The 16118-nt window shown below is 33.5% G+C and overlaps 1 protein-coding gene and 1 long non-coding RNA gene across 2 annotated transcripts; both read right to left on the bottom strand.

Annotated features, from left to right (window-relative positions):
- Positions 1–6344: 6344 nt before the first annotated feature.
- Positions 6345–10127, bottom strand: LOC138349177 (uncharacterized). The gene is made up of 2 exons (XR_011221826.1): positions 9276–10127; positions 6345–7849 (listed from the first exon to the last, which is right to left on the bottom strand). It is a non-coding gene; the product is annotated as an uncharacterized lncRNA (long non-coding RNA).
- A 1044-nt stretch (positions 10128–11171) lies between these two features.
- Positions 11172–12299, bottom strand: LOC138349410 (E3 ubiquitin-protein ligase RING1-like). The gene has a single exon (XM_069299750.1). It carries the CDS (start codon positions 12297–12299, stop codon positions 11172–11174), a length of 1128 nt encoding a protein of 375 aa, XP_069155851.1.
- Positions 12300–16118: the final 3819 nt, after the last annotated feature.

Raw genomic sequence — 16118 nt, forward strand, 5'->3', positions numbered from 1 at the left:
GCCTTACGAATTAGATAGCACTGACTTTTATACCACATGATAAAATTGTCTAAATAGGGTTGCCTAGTGAAATTAGGTCATAGTTAAAGATACTTACAACGACAAATTTTCATTAAATGAGTAGTTGAGACAGAATTTAAAATCGTCAATTTGTGAGACAAAAAATAAAGACCACCCCAAAATAAGGGTAATATATATAAAAACTTGTAAGTTTTAAAAAATACTTACAATAACTATTGAAGTCATAATTGATGTTTATGTTAAGATAGACTAATCATAGGGATGAGCGTTCAATATTCAGTTCAATATTTTTAAAGTTTAATTTCGATAATATAATAATCAATAATTGAAATAAATATCAAATACAATTTTTTTAAAGTTCGATATGTACAAGAAATCATACTTCAAATACACTAATTAAGTATTGAAGAAAAATGTATTTTGATAAGATATCTGTTCATTTGTCCAATATTTGATATGTCGGCTTTTAGAGATGGTATATATGGAAACTAGATTTCCACTTTCAAACCCTAATTATTAAATTTTAAGTCACAAGTCAGATCAAGACATTAAAATCACTTTTAACGTTATAAATATGGTTAACTATTCATCCCACAAGCTGAGTAAATAAATAGTAAAAATTCTCAAATTTAGGCTCCTAATGAATTTAATCAGATCAATTAGCTATGATGTGCTTAAGAAAACTTCAATTTAGGATTATAAGTATTATTTATTCACGCGGAGTAAGTAAACATCTAAACACGAGATCTAAAGTTTGATATTCTATATTTGAATATTTTTAAAATATTATTTTGATAATTGTCAATTAAAGTAGATATCAAATTTCGAAAATTCGATTCAGTACAGTAAAAATTTGATTCAGTAATTTATGCTCAGCACTGATCAAACTCCTTTAATTGCGTGTGTTCCTTCTTCGTCAATTATTTATTCATACATGATGCTTCGTGCAACTTTCATTACTCTTCTTGTATGTATGTACACATACACATTTAGGGAAATGTTGAAGTGTTTATGCATTTTAAGAGCGGCCCAAATAAATTCATTTTGACGATTAAAGGGTTTAACCAAAACAAGTTTGATTTTTCTAAAGATATGATAGCTGATGAGCCTAACTCAAACGGAAAAGCTAGTTCACGAGGAGAAGATTTTTCAAGTCTACATGAGGATAACATCGGTATATTCTCCAACCAATGTAAAAATTTTACCCACTCTAACTGTTGGGAAAACGCGGACAAGCACAAAAGTATATATGGCCGCCCATAAGGAATAAATGATAATTGTTGTATATAATGAAACTCGTATTAAGTTGTGAGTGAATCTATCTTTTGTGTGATAGAATGTGGTACAGGAATATGTGTATCAATGTGGAGATTCAACCTTTTTTATAGGAAATTTTGTGTTTATGAAATAGTGGATTGGTTAACTAGTGTATCATTTGATTGTGGTATTGGAGTAATTAGCACCACCTTTATGATACATTGTTTATTGGCAGCACATATAAGGATAAAATGATTTTATTGAATAAAACTCGTATATGCGCGAATAATCTAATTTGTGATAGAATATGGAGCAAGATTAAGTGTATCAATGCGGAGAATCAACCTTTTTATAAGAAATTATGTGTTTTGTGTTTATTAAATAGTTGATTGGTTAAGTAATGTGTTGTTTGATTGTGGAATTGGAGAAATTAACACCACTCGAGAATACATTGTTGGTTTGGCCGCATATATAAGGGAAAAATGATGGTTGTATTAAATAAAACTCGTATTAAGTTATGCGTGAATCAATCTTATTGTGTGTGATAGAATGTGGAACAAGAATTGGTATATCAATGCGGAGATCCAACCTTTTTATAGGAAATTTTGTGTTTTGTGTTTGTTAGAAGATTGGTTAACTGATGTGTCTTTGATTGCTGTATTGGAGTAATTAATACCAGCATAAAATGATACATTGTGTGTTTGGCCGCTTATATTAAGTGAAAATGTTTATTGTTGTATTGAATAAAACTCGTATTAAGTTATGCGTGAATTAATCTTATGTGTGTGATAGAATGTGGAACTAGAATAGATGTATGGACGGAAACTCAACCTCTTAAAGGAAAAATTGCGCTAAAGAAAGTAATTCATATTAAACAAGGGGGTCGGTGTTCAGTTTTAATTTTTTAAAAGTTCGATTTTCTGTTTAAAGTTTTTAAATTTCGGTTAACTACCGGAAAAACGGAACATAAGTGGTATATGTTTCGGTTATTCATTTTTTCTATCTTGATGTTTTAGGTGCAGGTACATTTATGTCTCCATGGCCTAATTAAGCTGCCTCATGTCCTTCCTTTCTTTCGTCCTGAGTGCGATGCCAATGATCAGGTTCTTATTACTCACTCGAAAAGCTCTACTTCAGTTATTTTGTTCAATGACACAAGTTTATATTTTATATAAACTATCAATTATATACATGTCTTGAGAAGTTGATTTTTATGAACACTACCAAAAAAAGTTAAAAACTGTTTTCTTGGAACATCATAGATCTTTTAATAAAGTTTTTAGAATGTCTTCGTGAAGTAACTTGGATAATTATTTGAAGGAATATGTAGATATTCTAAAGTATTGTTAGAAGATAAAGTTTACTAGAAGAATATCTAGAGCCATCCATAGACAAGTATCAACCCAATTCAGGAAAGGCTTTTTTCATAGCAAAGTTCTTTTCCCAAATCTCCTTACATGCCTTAGTTATATCTTCTGATACTAGTCAACGAAGATGGATATTCTGTAGTTGAATCTTCTTATATTAGTCCAAGAACATAGCCATTCTACTTAAATTAAGCTCTTTTAACACTGAAATTTCATAGTTATGAATTCCACTTACATTTTATATAACAATGGCAAGCCACATAACCAACTCGTGCCAAGACCAAGGCTCATTTATAGTCAATATTTATATTTATTACCTCTTTAAATACTTTAATCTCGACTCCTTGTCAAATTACTTTCTTGAAACATACTTGTCGATGTTGTTAGATTTATATCACGTTAAAATCATAACTTTGTTCCCTTCGTATAACATCAAATCACATCTACAAAAGTTTCTGACTTTTTCTTTTGGTATACTGCTCTGCTCACAAAGTGAATTGAATGGATCTTTCTTATTATGAAAAGTAAAAAATGAGATTATTGTTCGATCTTTATCATCGAATCCCCAAATTTGTATCTTCTATTGTTTCATCCGATCCCTAGTGTACTATATCCAGATTTCAGCTGCTTACACGTGTATCATTAACATAAAATCGCCATAGAGTTGTTTGAGAATTTGTTTTTGATGAAATCCAATCTCCCGTTAGAATTCTCAAACAAAGAATCATGAAAATTGAACAACTGAAAACCATTGTTAAAAGATCTTTGAGCTAACTTTGCAACGTGCTCGGTGGACTGTTAAGAAAATCTTGAGTTGTTTTATTAGATTTTGACTACTTGTTAAGTTTATTTTGATTTGATTTCCTTGATTCTAAATTCATTTGTTGCCAATTGTCACTGTACATGAACCAAAGAAAAAGGACCTGAGAATTCTTTCCGATATGTGAAAATAGTAATGCGAAAATAATAATTCAAACAACTGAATCCACATTTATTTGGTTAATATTACTAGTTCACTTTGTTACCTCTCTCCTCTGCTTAGCCAAATAACTTGTTTCCGTTCCACAGGAATCTTTCAATCAACGCTCAAGAGAGGAACAAAAATATTCAATGCATCATGTCTAGATTCATTGTTAATTCTCATTCCCACACCAATTATATCCTCTTTCAGTTTAGGTTCTGAATTAAATAAATCAATGATAAATTAAACAAGTTACATTAAAAGTAAAGAGATATGTGTCACTATTAACAACTCCATTGAAGTAACTTGGTGTAACCATTAAGTGAATTTGCAATTAAAACTAATTTTCATTTAGTTTTTTTGAAGTTGCCATTGTTGGTATAAAGGACCCGGACTCCATTTTTTTTATGATTTCCCTCCATGGAACCAACGTCAATAATTAATTTCACCAAGCTCTTCAAATATTCTTGTGATCATTTATTCTTTGAAGAGAGCTTCTGCAAAACCCACTTTTACCTCATCTAAGGTGAAGAGGAAATAAAATTATCAAACATAGTATCGGAAAGGTGTCTTTCGCCTGATATTAGAGAGGATCTCAACTCTTCTTTAATATGGGAGCGTAGACATTCCAGTACCAATTATTTTTTAATGACACACGTGTAATATTTTCAAGCCCCAACAGGGGAAATGGAGGGATCGGATCAGGAGCCACGTTGAAAAGTTTCCTTTTTGCATTGACTGGTAATGTCCTCGAGCTCGAGGTTTCAATCTCTTCATAGTAGTACCCATTGACTTCCCGTTTATTGACTAAATTAGTTTCGCTGGAACCAATACTATAATTAGTCGAATGTGACTAGTCGAGTTGCACACAGGATGACCTGAACACCACAATTATCAAAAAGGAAAACAATATTTGTGACTAAATTGATCTGTTTACTTTTTGCAATTGCGATACTCTTCTTTGGCGTTTCTTTCTTAGTTGGTTGTTTTTATTTACTGATGTGTCTGTTTAGTTTTAGCTTATCAAAAATAGTGATTAAGGATTGGTTTTTGCATTTATTTGTTGGTCCTCTGTTTTTATTGTCCGCATTAAAGAAGTTTGCAATTTGAGTTTCACATGCTCATTGCGATACTGTTTGACTAGAATTTATGGTGTTATTCGGATTAGCCTCGACTTGAAGGAAATAAAGTTCTTGTGCTAATATATTTTTCTCAGTGTTCAACGTTTTTGTGACTTTTCTAGGTTCAAAGCAGTGACAAAGGCAAGTATTCATCAATGCGAATGAAAGATATTCGATGACTGTTGGCTGCATGTTTTAAAATGAGCTATTCCTATATCCACAAAGATATTTCTTCTGCATGAGATATCTCTAACTATCGAGAGGAAAAACTTTCATAGTAAAATATATACATGGGGTGGAAGAAAGGTAAGCGCGTTTGGAGAGTGGGAAATAATTCAACTGTTGATGCAGCTAACGATGCTGTGCGAAATGATTCATCTGTTGATGCAGTTAATAATGTTGGAAATGTGAATAGTCAAAGAATTCAGAAGACGGATGCTGATGTAAGCAATCGTGACTCGATAAACTTGGATTTGTCACAGGATGATAACAATGCTACCCGAACAATTTGTGGTCGTGAACATGACTTTTGTTGGGCAGTGAATGAGGCTCATGGGGCGCAACTAGCCGCTGAAGCCATTGAGATGAGGAAGGGCTATCCTCTTGCTGAGTTTGAGAAATTTATTCGTTCTGCCTCTCCAGTTATATGTCCATTTGTCCAAGGTGGTCAAGGTGCACCACTAAGCAGGGGTGAGATACCGAATATCTCTTTATGGAATTTGTGGCAGTGGTTTGAGAAACACGGAAACTATGGTTTAGAAGTAAAAGTAGAGGAATGTACAACTCGTCATCTGAAGTTCAGTGCATATTTTAATCCCTCTTTGTCAGCCATTCAGCTCTTCAAGGATAATCGAACTCAGGGTTCACCTACAGGAGACTTCCAGATAGGATTTTCTCTACTTGTACCTAATCTTCGTGTTGAGAACTCAAGCTCTTCACGAAAAGAGAATGTTGTCTCTTACTCCAGGGCATCTTCAGATTGCAGTGCTGCAGATCCACCAGTTGAATCTAACTTGTCTGATGAACTTCTGTTTGAATATTTCGAACAAGAAACACCTCAAAATCGTAAACCGTTTTTTGAAAAGTGTGTGGTACATCATAAGTTGTTTCTTTTATCATTTTAGTTGTATTGGTTTTGTTAGCAATACTAGTTCTTTTTTATATATCATAACTTGTTTCTTTGGCTTGCTCCAACTACTCTATTCTAGGATTCAAGAACTTGTTGCTGCTGCTGGGCCTTCAAGTCGTGGAGATCCATCAATCCTACAGTCTGCGTGCTTACCTGATATGCATCCTCATTCTTGGTTAGTATGACATATAACTGACAAATGTTTGGAGATCCATCAATTTATATTATACATATTTCTTTAGAGTCGGTCTAAAAAAGAATGTTATTCTATTATTTGGCAAATGTTTGATGATACTATGTCCCACTTATTTGGCAAAAAGTCTACAAAGGTGTACTCTTCTATTTTTCTTAAGGATAGTTTTGAAACATTGCAAAGTCTTGTTTCGTAAATCGGTGCCCAGTCAAGCTATTACATCATATAAATTAGGACATTTTAAATGTGTCATGTTCCATAGTTCCCTTATTACGTAAGCAGAGACAGTTTGTGGTTAGTATTGAAAAGCTTTTATTATATGATGAAGATATTTAGTTTTTGAATATGTGAAGAACAATCCAGGCTTGCATACGTCCTTTGTATGCGATAGTATAATCGTCTTCAAGTTCTAGAGCAGACTTCTAATGGTACTTGGTGTATTTGCAGGTTTTGTGTTGAATGGTACTCAATTTATAGGATACCAACCGGCAACCTTCATGCTGCTTTCTTGACCTATCATTCGCTTGGACATTATATTCACAGAGGCCAGACACTTGACGCCCCTGCCGGTGTAGTTTCCCCCCATTGTGGGCCTCCAAAGCTACAATGCTCAGGTATTGATAACTGCGCAGCTACAACTTTGAATGCGTTTTAAGTTCACAATTTAGTAATTTTTGCTCTTTAATTCAAAGCTCATGTTGCTGTTTTTTCTTTTCGTTTCTATGAATGGCGAAACTAGGGTGAATGCTGGTTTCAACCAAAGTATCTGAATGAAGTGACCTTGGATGTAGTCCTACAAGAACGAGTAAAGACACTGCAGCAAACTGCAATTTTCATGTCACGAACTGTGGGAACGAATGGTGCAGCAGCACTCTTCAACAAGCACCGTGATTATGTTTTTTCGTGTCTAGGTGGCATTAAATATCGTGATCTATTGTTCTTGTGGTGTTCGGCTACTTCAACTAGTGATCGGCCGAAACCACTTTCGAAGAATGCAGAAACTTCATCGTCGCTTCCGTTACAGGAATCGGTGGGGAAGGAAAACGATGAGTCGGGATTTGCTCTGGTAACAGGATCTGGAGAAGGGGATTCTTCTACAAATGTACCATTGCAATCGTTCAGATCTGGGAAGAATCCCCTTCTCCAGATCCTGTTACCAGAGCAAATCCCGACTCATCATTTCCTTCCCCACCGATTCCTGTAACGGAAGCGACGATGAAGTTTCTGCATTCTTCGAAAGTGGTTTCGGCCGATCACCAGTTGAAGTAGCCGAACACCACAAGAACGATAGATCACGATATTTAATGCCACCTAGACACGAAAAACCATAATCACGGTGCTTGTTGAAGAGTGTTCCTGCACCATTCGTTCCCACAGCTCGTGGCATGAAAAATGCAGTCTGCTGCAGTGTCCTTACTCGTTCTTGTAGAACTAAATCCACTGTCACTTCATTCAGGTACCTTTGCTGAAACCACCATTCGCCCTAGTTTTGCCGTTCATAGGAAAGAAAAGAAAAAAAAATAACAACACTAGCTTTGAAGTAAAGAGCAAAAAGTACTAAATTGTGAAACCTAAAGCGCATTCAAAGGTGTAACCATGAAGTTATCAATACCTGATTTGTGTCTAGTGCGGCATCTAAACAAGCTTGACTGGTAGGATATCTGTTATGTTCCTTTCAAATCGAATCCGAATGGGATAAGGAGAACGTCGATCACGCGAATTAGAAGTTTTTAAGACATGGAAGGATTGCTTTTCTCGATAAGAAACCAGTGCAGAAAGTTTCCTTTTTATAAAGGAATCCTACAAAGAAAAGGGAGCGCATATTAAGTCAAAGTGTAAACATAAGTATAAATCCTATAAAAAGTAAGAAACGTGATCAAAGAAAGAAATAAAAGGCGTAAATAAAGAGTTCAAGAAATAAATGAAGCACAGTGAGGTCAAGAAAGAAAATTGAAGACAAGTTCGAGTTAAACTAGGAGTTCCACATGAAGTAGAAATCCTAAACGTAAAGTTTCAAGAGAAAAAGGAAGCCGAGCACAAGTAGGATAGATTTTGGATTTAAATTCGCTCGAGAAAATTGTCCACTTACATAGAGAGAAGATCAAAACACGATCAAGATTTTGAGAGAGTTTTAAAATTTACTTGGGCAATGTTGCGAGTTTGTGATAAGATTGTAGTTAAGAGTTTTGATTGCAATCAAGTGTGTGTAGTATTCGTCTAACAAGTTTAAGAAACTTGACGGAAAGTAGAAGACTTAAACCTAAGGTTTTTGTCTTGGGTAGCTAGGAATTGAAGTTTATAATTTCTTAGCTAGAAATTAGTGTTTATAATTCCTTAGATTACTAAGGTGTGTAATCTTTTTGTTGTTTGGGGTTGAGATAAATAACACTAAGTTGTGAACTAATTATTATTTTATGAAATTATTTATTAGAACTCACAAACAGTAACGAACAAGTAGTCAGTATGTGTTCCTTTGCAGAATAAAGGGGGTCATAATTCCAACAATTGATATCAGAGTGGGTTATCTAAATCAAAAGTCTAATAACTCAAGATAAGATCACAATGAATTTTGCACCCTTTCTCGGGCATGGTCAAGGGCAGCACATCAATAGACCACCATTAATGGACAATTTTACTCTCTTGGTGGAAGACAAGGATGAAGGATTTCATCCAAGCCGAAGACTATGAACTATGGGTTAGAATCACTGATGGGCCTTTAATCCCTACCGTTAAGGATAATGAAGGAAACAATGTTCCAAAACCTAAAGAAAAATATGGAAAAGCTGACTACAAAATGTTGGGATAAAATGCAAAGGCCAAATGCATACTTGTATGTGGATTAGGACCTGATGAGATTAATCGGATCTCGAGTAGTACCTCCCTGAAACAAATATAGAATACTCTACAAATGCATGCTCATGAAGGTACAACTTAAGTTCGAATATTTAGAATTGCTAGGCTATGCTCTGATATGAAGCCTTAAAGATGAAATCCGATAAATCGCTTCAAGATATATTATCACTAGATTCACTATTGTAGTAAACGAGCTAATCACTTCAAGGTATATGATCTCTAGATTGACTACTGACATGTATTTATATTACCCAAAAAAGGGATCTGGATATTTGAAAAATAAAATCAAATGGGTTTATATTAAATCCAATCAACCTCCCAAAAGAATGTTTTCTAATTTATTTATAGATCCTTTAGTTTATTTAAAATTTACCTCTCTTCGTTGTTCGACTGGTCGGTGAAATGTACCATAGCCACCACTATCCCCACCTCCGGCGAAACCCAAACCACCAGCAAAATCCTTTCTCGATCTCCCCCCTTGCATTGATTCGAAACTAGCGAACTCCGCTGAATCAAGAAAAACCTCGACAAAGCAACATATGCACAAATCTTGTTAGTTTATCTTCATGTTTTGTGACGAACAAAGCTCGAATATCACTTGACGAGCTCCGCTATCTATGTTGATTTTTGCTCTTCACAATCCAATTCCAACGGATGGTATTTAAAGTTATAGTGAAGTTACTTTAGGAATTTGAAGGAGAAGGAAGAAGAAGTTTCATTAGGGATTTGAAGAAATTGGAAGAATATAGGAGAAAGGGGAAAGGAATTATAAAGAAAAATAAAAAAATGTTAAAATAATCAAATTTCCACGTGTCAAGCACGTGAAATTCACATATCAACACAGATGTGGTTGTGACTTTTTAAAGGTGTAATTAATTCAATTTTAAGTAGTTCGAAGGGGTAATAGAACTCCGACAAAGTTAAAATGTGTAGTTGGAAATTCGAATATAAATTAGGGAGGCTATTGACCATTTTCTTAATAAAATAGACAGAAAATTTTAGCTCAATCTTTCTTCATCTATTTAATAATTTCTACTCGGGTCTTTAAAACGTATTTTTCTTGATATGTATCTAGTGCGACATTCAATGAATCTCTACTCATACGATATCCTTGCACAATGATTGATTGAATGCCTCAACAACAATATTGTCAAATCTTCCACTGTTTTTTTTTCTTTTTTTGAAAATACACACTTGGGGCATCGATTTTATTTTTTTAAAAATAAAAAATTGACAAAATCACGGTTGTAAAGGAATTATAACAAAAGAAGCTTTGGGGAATTTTCTGATGATGTATTCAATCTCCAAACTCTGTATACGTACAAGAACTTCACATGAAAATAAAATAATAAAGAAATAAATTACTTATCCACTTGTCACTTTCTACTGTACAATGTATAACAGAAAAATATTCTCTACATGTAAGTCACGTGAGTGAAGCTTCCTTGAGCTTTTTATTTCCTCCAGCTGTTTCTTGATCAAATGAACGAGATTGTTTATCAGGTAATTTGATCAAGGAATCTGATCCTTCCACATCACTAAGAGACAAAGTCATGATGAACATAGAACTTATCGAATTATTTATTAAACATAGAGTTCATATTCTTTTTAATTTTGTCCGAAGAATTTTCCCTTTTGGTTAAAAAAGAGTTGATATGATATCTACGTTTTCTGAAAAAAATACCTTTTTAAATTCGAACTCGATTATATATTTATATTGAATATGTTGTTGTGAATTCTAATTATTCGATTCGACGTTGTAAACTACCTCGCGCAGGAAATTATTACTTTGTTTGATACAAGACGATTTCCTGTCAACTAAGAACCTGGCCAACGTGTACAATATTAGATTTAAAACTAAGTATAGCTGGAAATTATTATGATCTAAGGATCTAAATTAACTTGATGTCAAAAGAAAGAACAGCCAATACCTAAGGACACCACATCAAGGGATTAAAAAAATGGAGTATATTTCTGAAATTGGCAAGCTAACAATAGCAATGGTGCGCACCAGGGAAACAACAAAAACGTACCCACAAGTGGGTCTGGGGAGGGTAGTGTGTATGCAGCCCTTACCACTAACCTTGTGAGGTAGAGAGTTGTTTCCAATGGATCCTCGGCCCAGGAAAAACATAAAAAGAAAACAGCCAGGAAAAAGAAAGCAATATCATCAGATGTGGATTATACCAAACACCTGATTAAACATCTACAAATATAGTAGATTTGGATAAAATTCAGAACTATAGTACATACTTTAACAAAGATCCTCCTAGTTTGCTTGTCCATGTCCTCCAGGACGTGGATTCGGCTCCCCATGAGTATCATCGCTACTGCTAACGTCACCATCATTCATCACTTCATCGTTGCTTCCCCCACCTCCAGTACTGCTGCTTGTCTCAGCATGTGATTGCGACCCCCTTAATAGCCCTGGTACTGAAATCCTAACCCTTCTCTCCACTGTTCCACGATTCCCCCGACTTCCTCCACCTTGTGCACCCATAGAAAACAAAGCAGCATAGCTCTCCATCGTTCCACCATTCCCCTGATTTCCTGCATCCACAGAAAACAAACCAGCATTGCTCTCCACGGTTCTAGCATTCCCCTGATTTCCTCCACCTCCCGAACCCAGAGAAAGCAAACCACCATTGCTATCCAGTGTCCCCTGATTTCCTCGACCTTCTAAACCCAGAGACAACAAACCAGCATTGTTAGCATTCCTACGTCTCCTATTCTCATAGACAAAATCATCGGTAGGCAACTCAAATCGACATACAGGGCACGAATTACGCAATTCTAACCAAGGCAAAATACAATTGCGATGGTACATATGCTTGCAAGGCATTTGTTTCACCATTTCATCCAGCTTAAAATCATCTTTACAAACAGCACATTGGGATAAATCCGAATTCAACAACTCATCACTCACCTTAACATCAGGAAGGCCCAAAACAGCCGATCTAGCAGCAGGTGGCGTACCATTCATGTTCAAGTCACTCATCACGAGATGCGGCCCCACAGTAAAGTCACCAAAGATAATCGGTACCTCATTCTCACGATTGTTTTCAAGCAGCAATTGAATAGTTCCATCACCATCCCTATTGATGAACGTAACAGGGTCTACTTCAACTGGTGATCGGCCGAAACCACTTTCGAAGAGTGCGGAAACTTCATCGTCGCTTCCGTTACCGGAATCGGCGGGGAAGGAAAACGATGGGTCGGGATTTGCTCTGGTAACAGGATCTGGAGAAGGGGATTCTTCTACAAATGTACCATTGCAATTAGGGCATGAGAGTTCAGAATTTGTTAAGCTCACAGTGCTCTGACATCCATAGCAGAAGTAATTCAGAGCTGAATTTCCGGCCATTTCTCCGCCGCCAGTGTTCCCCGCCGACGACATTGGATATATAAAAGAGAATTATGAGTTGTAACTTCTATGTGTAGAAAGTATTTATAGAGAAAAGTATGAGAGAGACCACAAGAATTTATCTGACACATTTTTTCAATGTCAGAATTTATAACCTAAAGTCCAGTCTGCACATTATTAATTAAATCAAGTAAAATGATTTTCACTATATTTAAGCTATATACGAAGATTAGAGGTGCTCATTTACTATTCGATTCGGAATTTTTAAATTTTCGATAGAATAATATGCTAACGGAAATACCGAACTTTTGAATAATTTGGTAATAGCATTTTTAAGTCGGAGGGCTTGTCCTTATACGATTTTCTTTCTATGTGTTTTATAACTCGCAAATGAGGTTTCTTTATTCATTTTTTGTGTGTTGGTATTTTATATGACCAACATAACACTCGATCTATTAGATATTACGACTCTTTTGAAAAAACATTTCAAAAGAGTTAGCCAAAAAAATAAATAAATTCTCGCTCTTATTATTTTTATTTTTCAATGCAAACACACGATATAATAGAAAATCTAACTTAAAAAAAAATTGTGCTAAGGAGTTAGAAATTAATGTATGCACCCCAAACACAAATGAACAATCAGCGCAAATTGTAAACGAAGCATACGTACCTAATCTTTTATGACCATTTATAATGCCATATAGTAGAAAAAATACTAGTAACTAGGAAATACTATCCATTGTACAAAGTCAATTTGTACCATTGATTAACACCATGAAAAGAGAATCAAATAACAATTTCTTCTTGTCAACGCTTAACGCTTAACAATATATATATATATATATATTAGAGTGCTGTAAAAAAATAAAAATATATTTGTTATTATAAAAATTATCGAATCACACCTTGTTTTGATGTGTTCGAATGATATTTAGTCATTCTTTATATATTCATCTTTTCACATATTAATTAATAAAAATATATGAATTCAATGCATTCTCTATCTCATATACAATATTTTACTACGCACTTCTTGTCCTTTTTTCATTTGCACTCTTACTTCAAGGTCTTTACATCAATATATTAATCAACAAAATTTAGCTAGAATAATTTATATGAAAAAAATAAGAAAATATAGAGAAACTGAATATAGATTAGAGATCCCTACTATTATATAAAATTTATATAAGCTTAACTTTATAAATATAAAAATGATCGCGTTTACTAATTAAGTTGTTAACATTCCACCTCGATCGTTGAAAGATTGACTTGAAGATTCCAACATGCCTGAATAAACCAGAAAAATTGAGAAAAATTATTACTTTCAAACTGAATAAATCAGAAAAATTGAACCAAACTGACAATCATCAAACTGGTGGTTATTTTTCGTTTGGTTTAGTTCTAGAAACTTAAAATACCGACTAGATTAATTTTGTTTTGATTTTAATCAATAAACGATCTAAATGAACTATGAACACCCCTAATTGTGATAAAAGATAAAAAAAAAAAAAATTAACAAATGAAAGTTATAACGGAATGTTTATGATGATTTTTTCCATTAAATAAATTAAGAGCTATACAATTAATAAAGAGGGTTCGAGAAAGGATTTAATTCACTTGCAAACTACTGGATTTAAGTTTTCTTGACCATTTATAGACTATAGTCTTTTGGCATTTAATAGGTAACTACTTCTATTTTTACCTTTATCCTCAGGTTGGACTATATTAAAAGCTGGGAAAAGGGTCTGATATACCCCTCAATTTTGTTATTTGGAGCTGATATACCCCTCGTTATAAAAGTGGCTCATATATGTCCTTACCGTTATACAAACGGCTCACATGAATGCCCTTATTTTGTGATCATTTTTAAATTTTATTTTTTAAATTCATTTTTTTTAAATATTTCTTTTTATATTATAAGCAACAAAATTATCTTTAATATTAAAAAAATACCGCATGACCAACAAATATTCACTAGGCCAAAAAATAATAATTCCTACAGTTTATTTTTTTGTGCTATGCATAGGTTCTACCTTATTTATGCCTTGGGGATGTAAGTTTAGTATCATGAACTTGTGCCTCATAGGGCATACCATGTGCAACAATTTTAAATTTCTTAAATTGAGGGTAGAATTTTATCTTGCTAATTAGATAGCATTAAATTAATACCACATGAAATAATTGTCTTTAAGAGGTTTGCGAAGTGAAATTAAGTCATAACTAAAAATACTTAAAGCGATAAATTTTTAATAATAAGCAGTATAGGCAAGATTAAAAATCGTTAAGTTGCGAGACAAAAATTAAAACTACCCCAAAATAAGGGGTAATCCACACAAAAACTTGTAAGCTTTTAAAAATAAGTTTGCAGTGTGTGCGCGTGATATATGATTTAAACATTGAACAACTTTTTTTGATTAAAATAATGAGATATAAAATTAATTATTAGACATAAGTGTAGCAGTATGGACCTGTGCCTTGTAAAGGCGGATTAAGCCAAAATATCTTCTTTTTTTACGAACAATTTCAACGTCTTCTTTGAGAGTTGCTCTGTGAGACGTCTCAAATTTCAATATTTTTAATCGACTGGTAGGGTAAATTCTAATATTCCATATTTCGATTGTAAAGTGGAAGGAGAGGTAGAATGGGTACCACTCCACTAGCAGCCCGTGTTTCCGATCCGAAATAAATGAAAATGAAAGAAAAATCTGTGTGCTAGACACCAATTTGTTAGTTTATAGGGAATAACATGTATAACAATTTTAAATTTCTCAATTTTAAGGGTAGGGTTTTGCCTTACGAATTAGATAGCACTGACTTTTATACCACATGATAAAATTGTCTAAATAGGGTTGCCTAGTGAAATTAGGTCATAGTTAAAGATACTTACAACGACAAATTTTCATTAAATGAGTAGTTGAGACAGAATTTAAAATCGTCAATTTGTGAGACAAAAAATAAAGACCACCCCAAAATAAGGGTAATATATATAAAAACTTGTAAGTTTTAAAAAATACTTACAATAACTATTGAAGTCATAATTGATGTTTATGTTAAGATAGACTAATCATAGGGATGAGCGTTCAATATTCAGTTCAATATTTTTAAAGTTTAATTTCGATAATATAATAATCAATAATTGAAATAAATATCAAATACAATTTTTTTAAAGTTCGATATGTACAAGAAATCATACTTCAAATACACTAATTAAGTATTGAAGAAAAATGTATTTTGATAAGATATCTGTTCATTTGTCCAATATTTGATATGTCGGCTTTTAGAGATGGTATATATGGAAACTAGATTTCCACTTTCAAACCCTAATTATTAAATTTTAAGTCACAAGTCAGATCAAGACATTAAAATCACTTTTAACGTTATAAATATGGTTAACTATTCATCCCACAAGCTGAGTAAATAAATAGTAAAAATTCTCAAATTTAGGCTCCTAATGAATTTAATCAGATCAATTAGCTATGATGTGCTTAAGAAAACTTCAATTTAGGATTATAAGTATTATTTATTCACGCGGAGTAAGTAAACATCTAAACACGAGATCTAAAGTTTGATATTCTATATTTGAATATTTTTAAAATATTATTTTGATAATTGTCAATTAAAGTAGATATCAAATTTCGAAAATTCGATTCAGTACAGTAAAAATTTGATTCAGTAATTTATGCTCAGCACTGATCAAACTCCTTTAATTGCGTGTGTTCCTTCTTCGTCAATTATTTATTCATACATGATGCTTCGTGCAACTTTCATTACTCTTCTTGTATGTATGTACACATACACATTTAGGGAAATGTTGAAGTGTTTATGCATTTTAAGAGCGGCCCAAATAAATTC

Source organism: Solanum lycopersicum, chromosome 6 (assembly GCF_036512215.1).
Source record: "Solanum lycopersicum chromosome 6, SLM_r2.1".
Taxonomy (NCBI): Eukaryota; Viridiplantae; Streptophyta; class Magnoliopsida; order Solanales; family Solanaceae; genus Solanum; species Solanum lycopersicum.

Bases quoted from the DNA above. Each gene is read 5' to 3' on its own strand.
- LOC138349410 (XM_069299750.1), bottom strand. From the start codon at position 12,299: ATGTCGTCGGCGGGGAACACTGGCGGCGGAGAAATGGCCGGAAATTCA.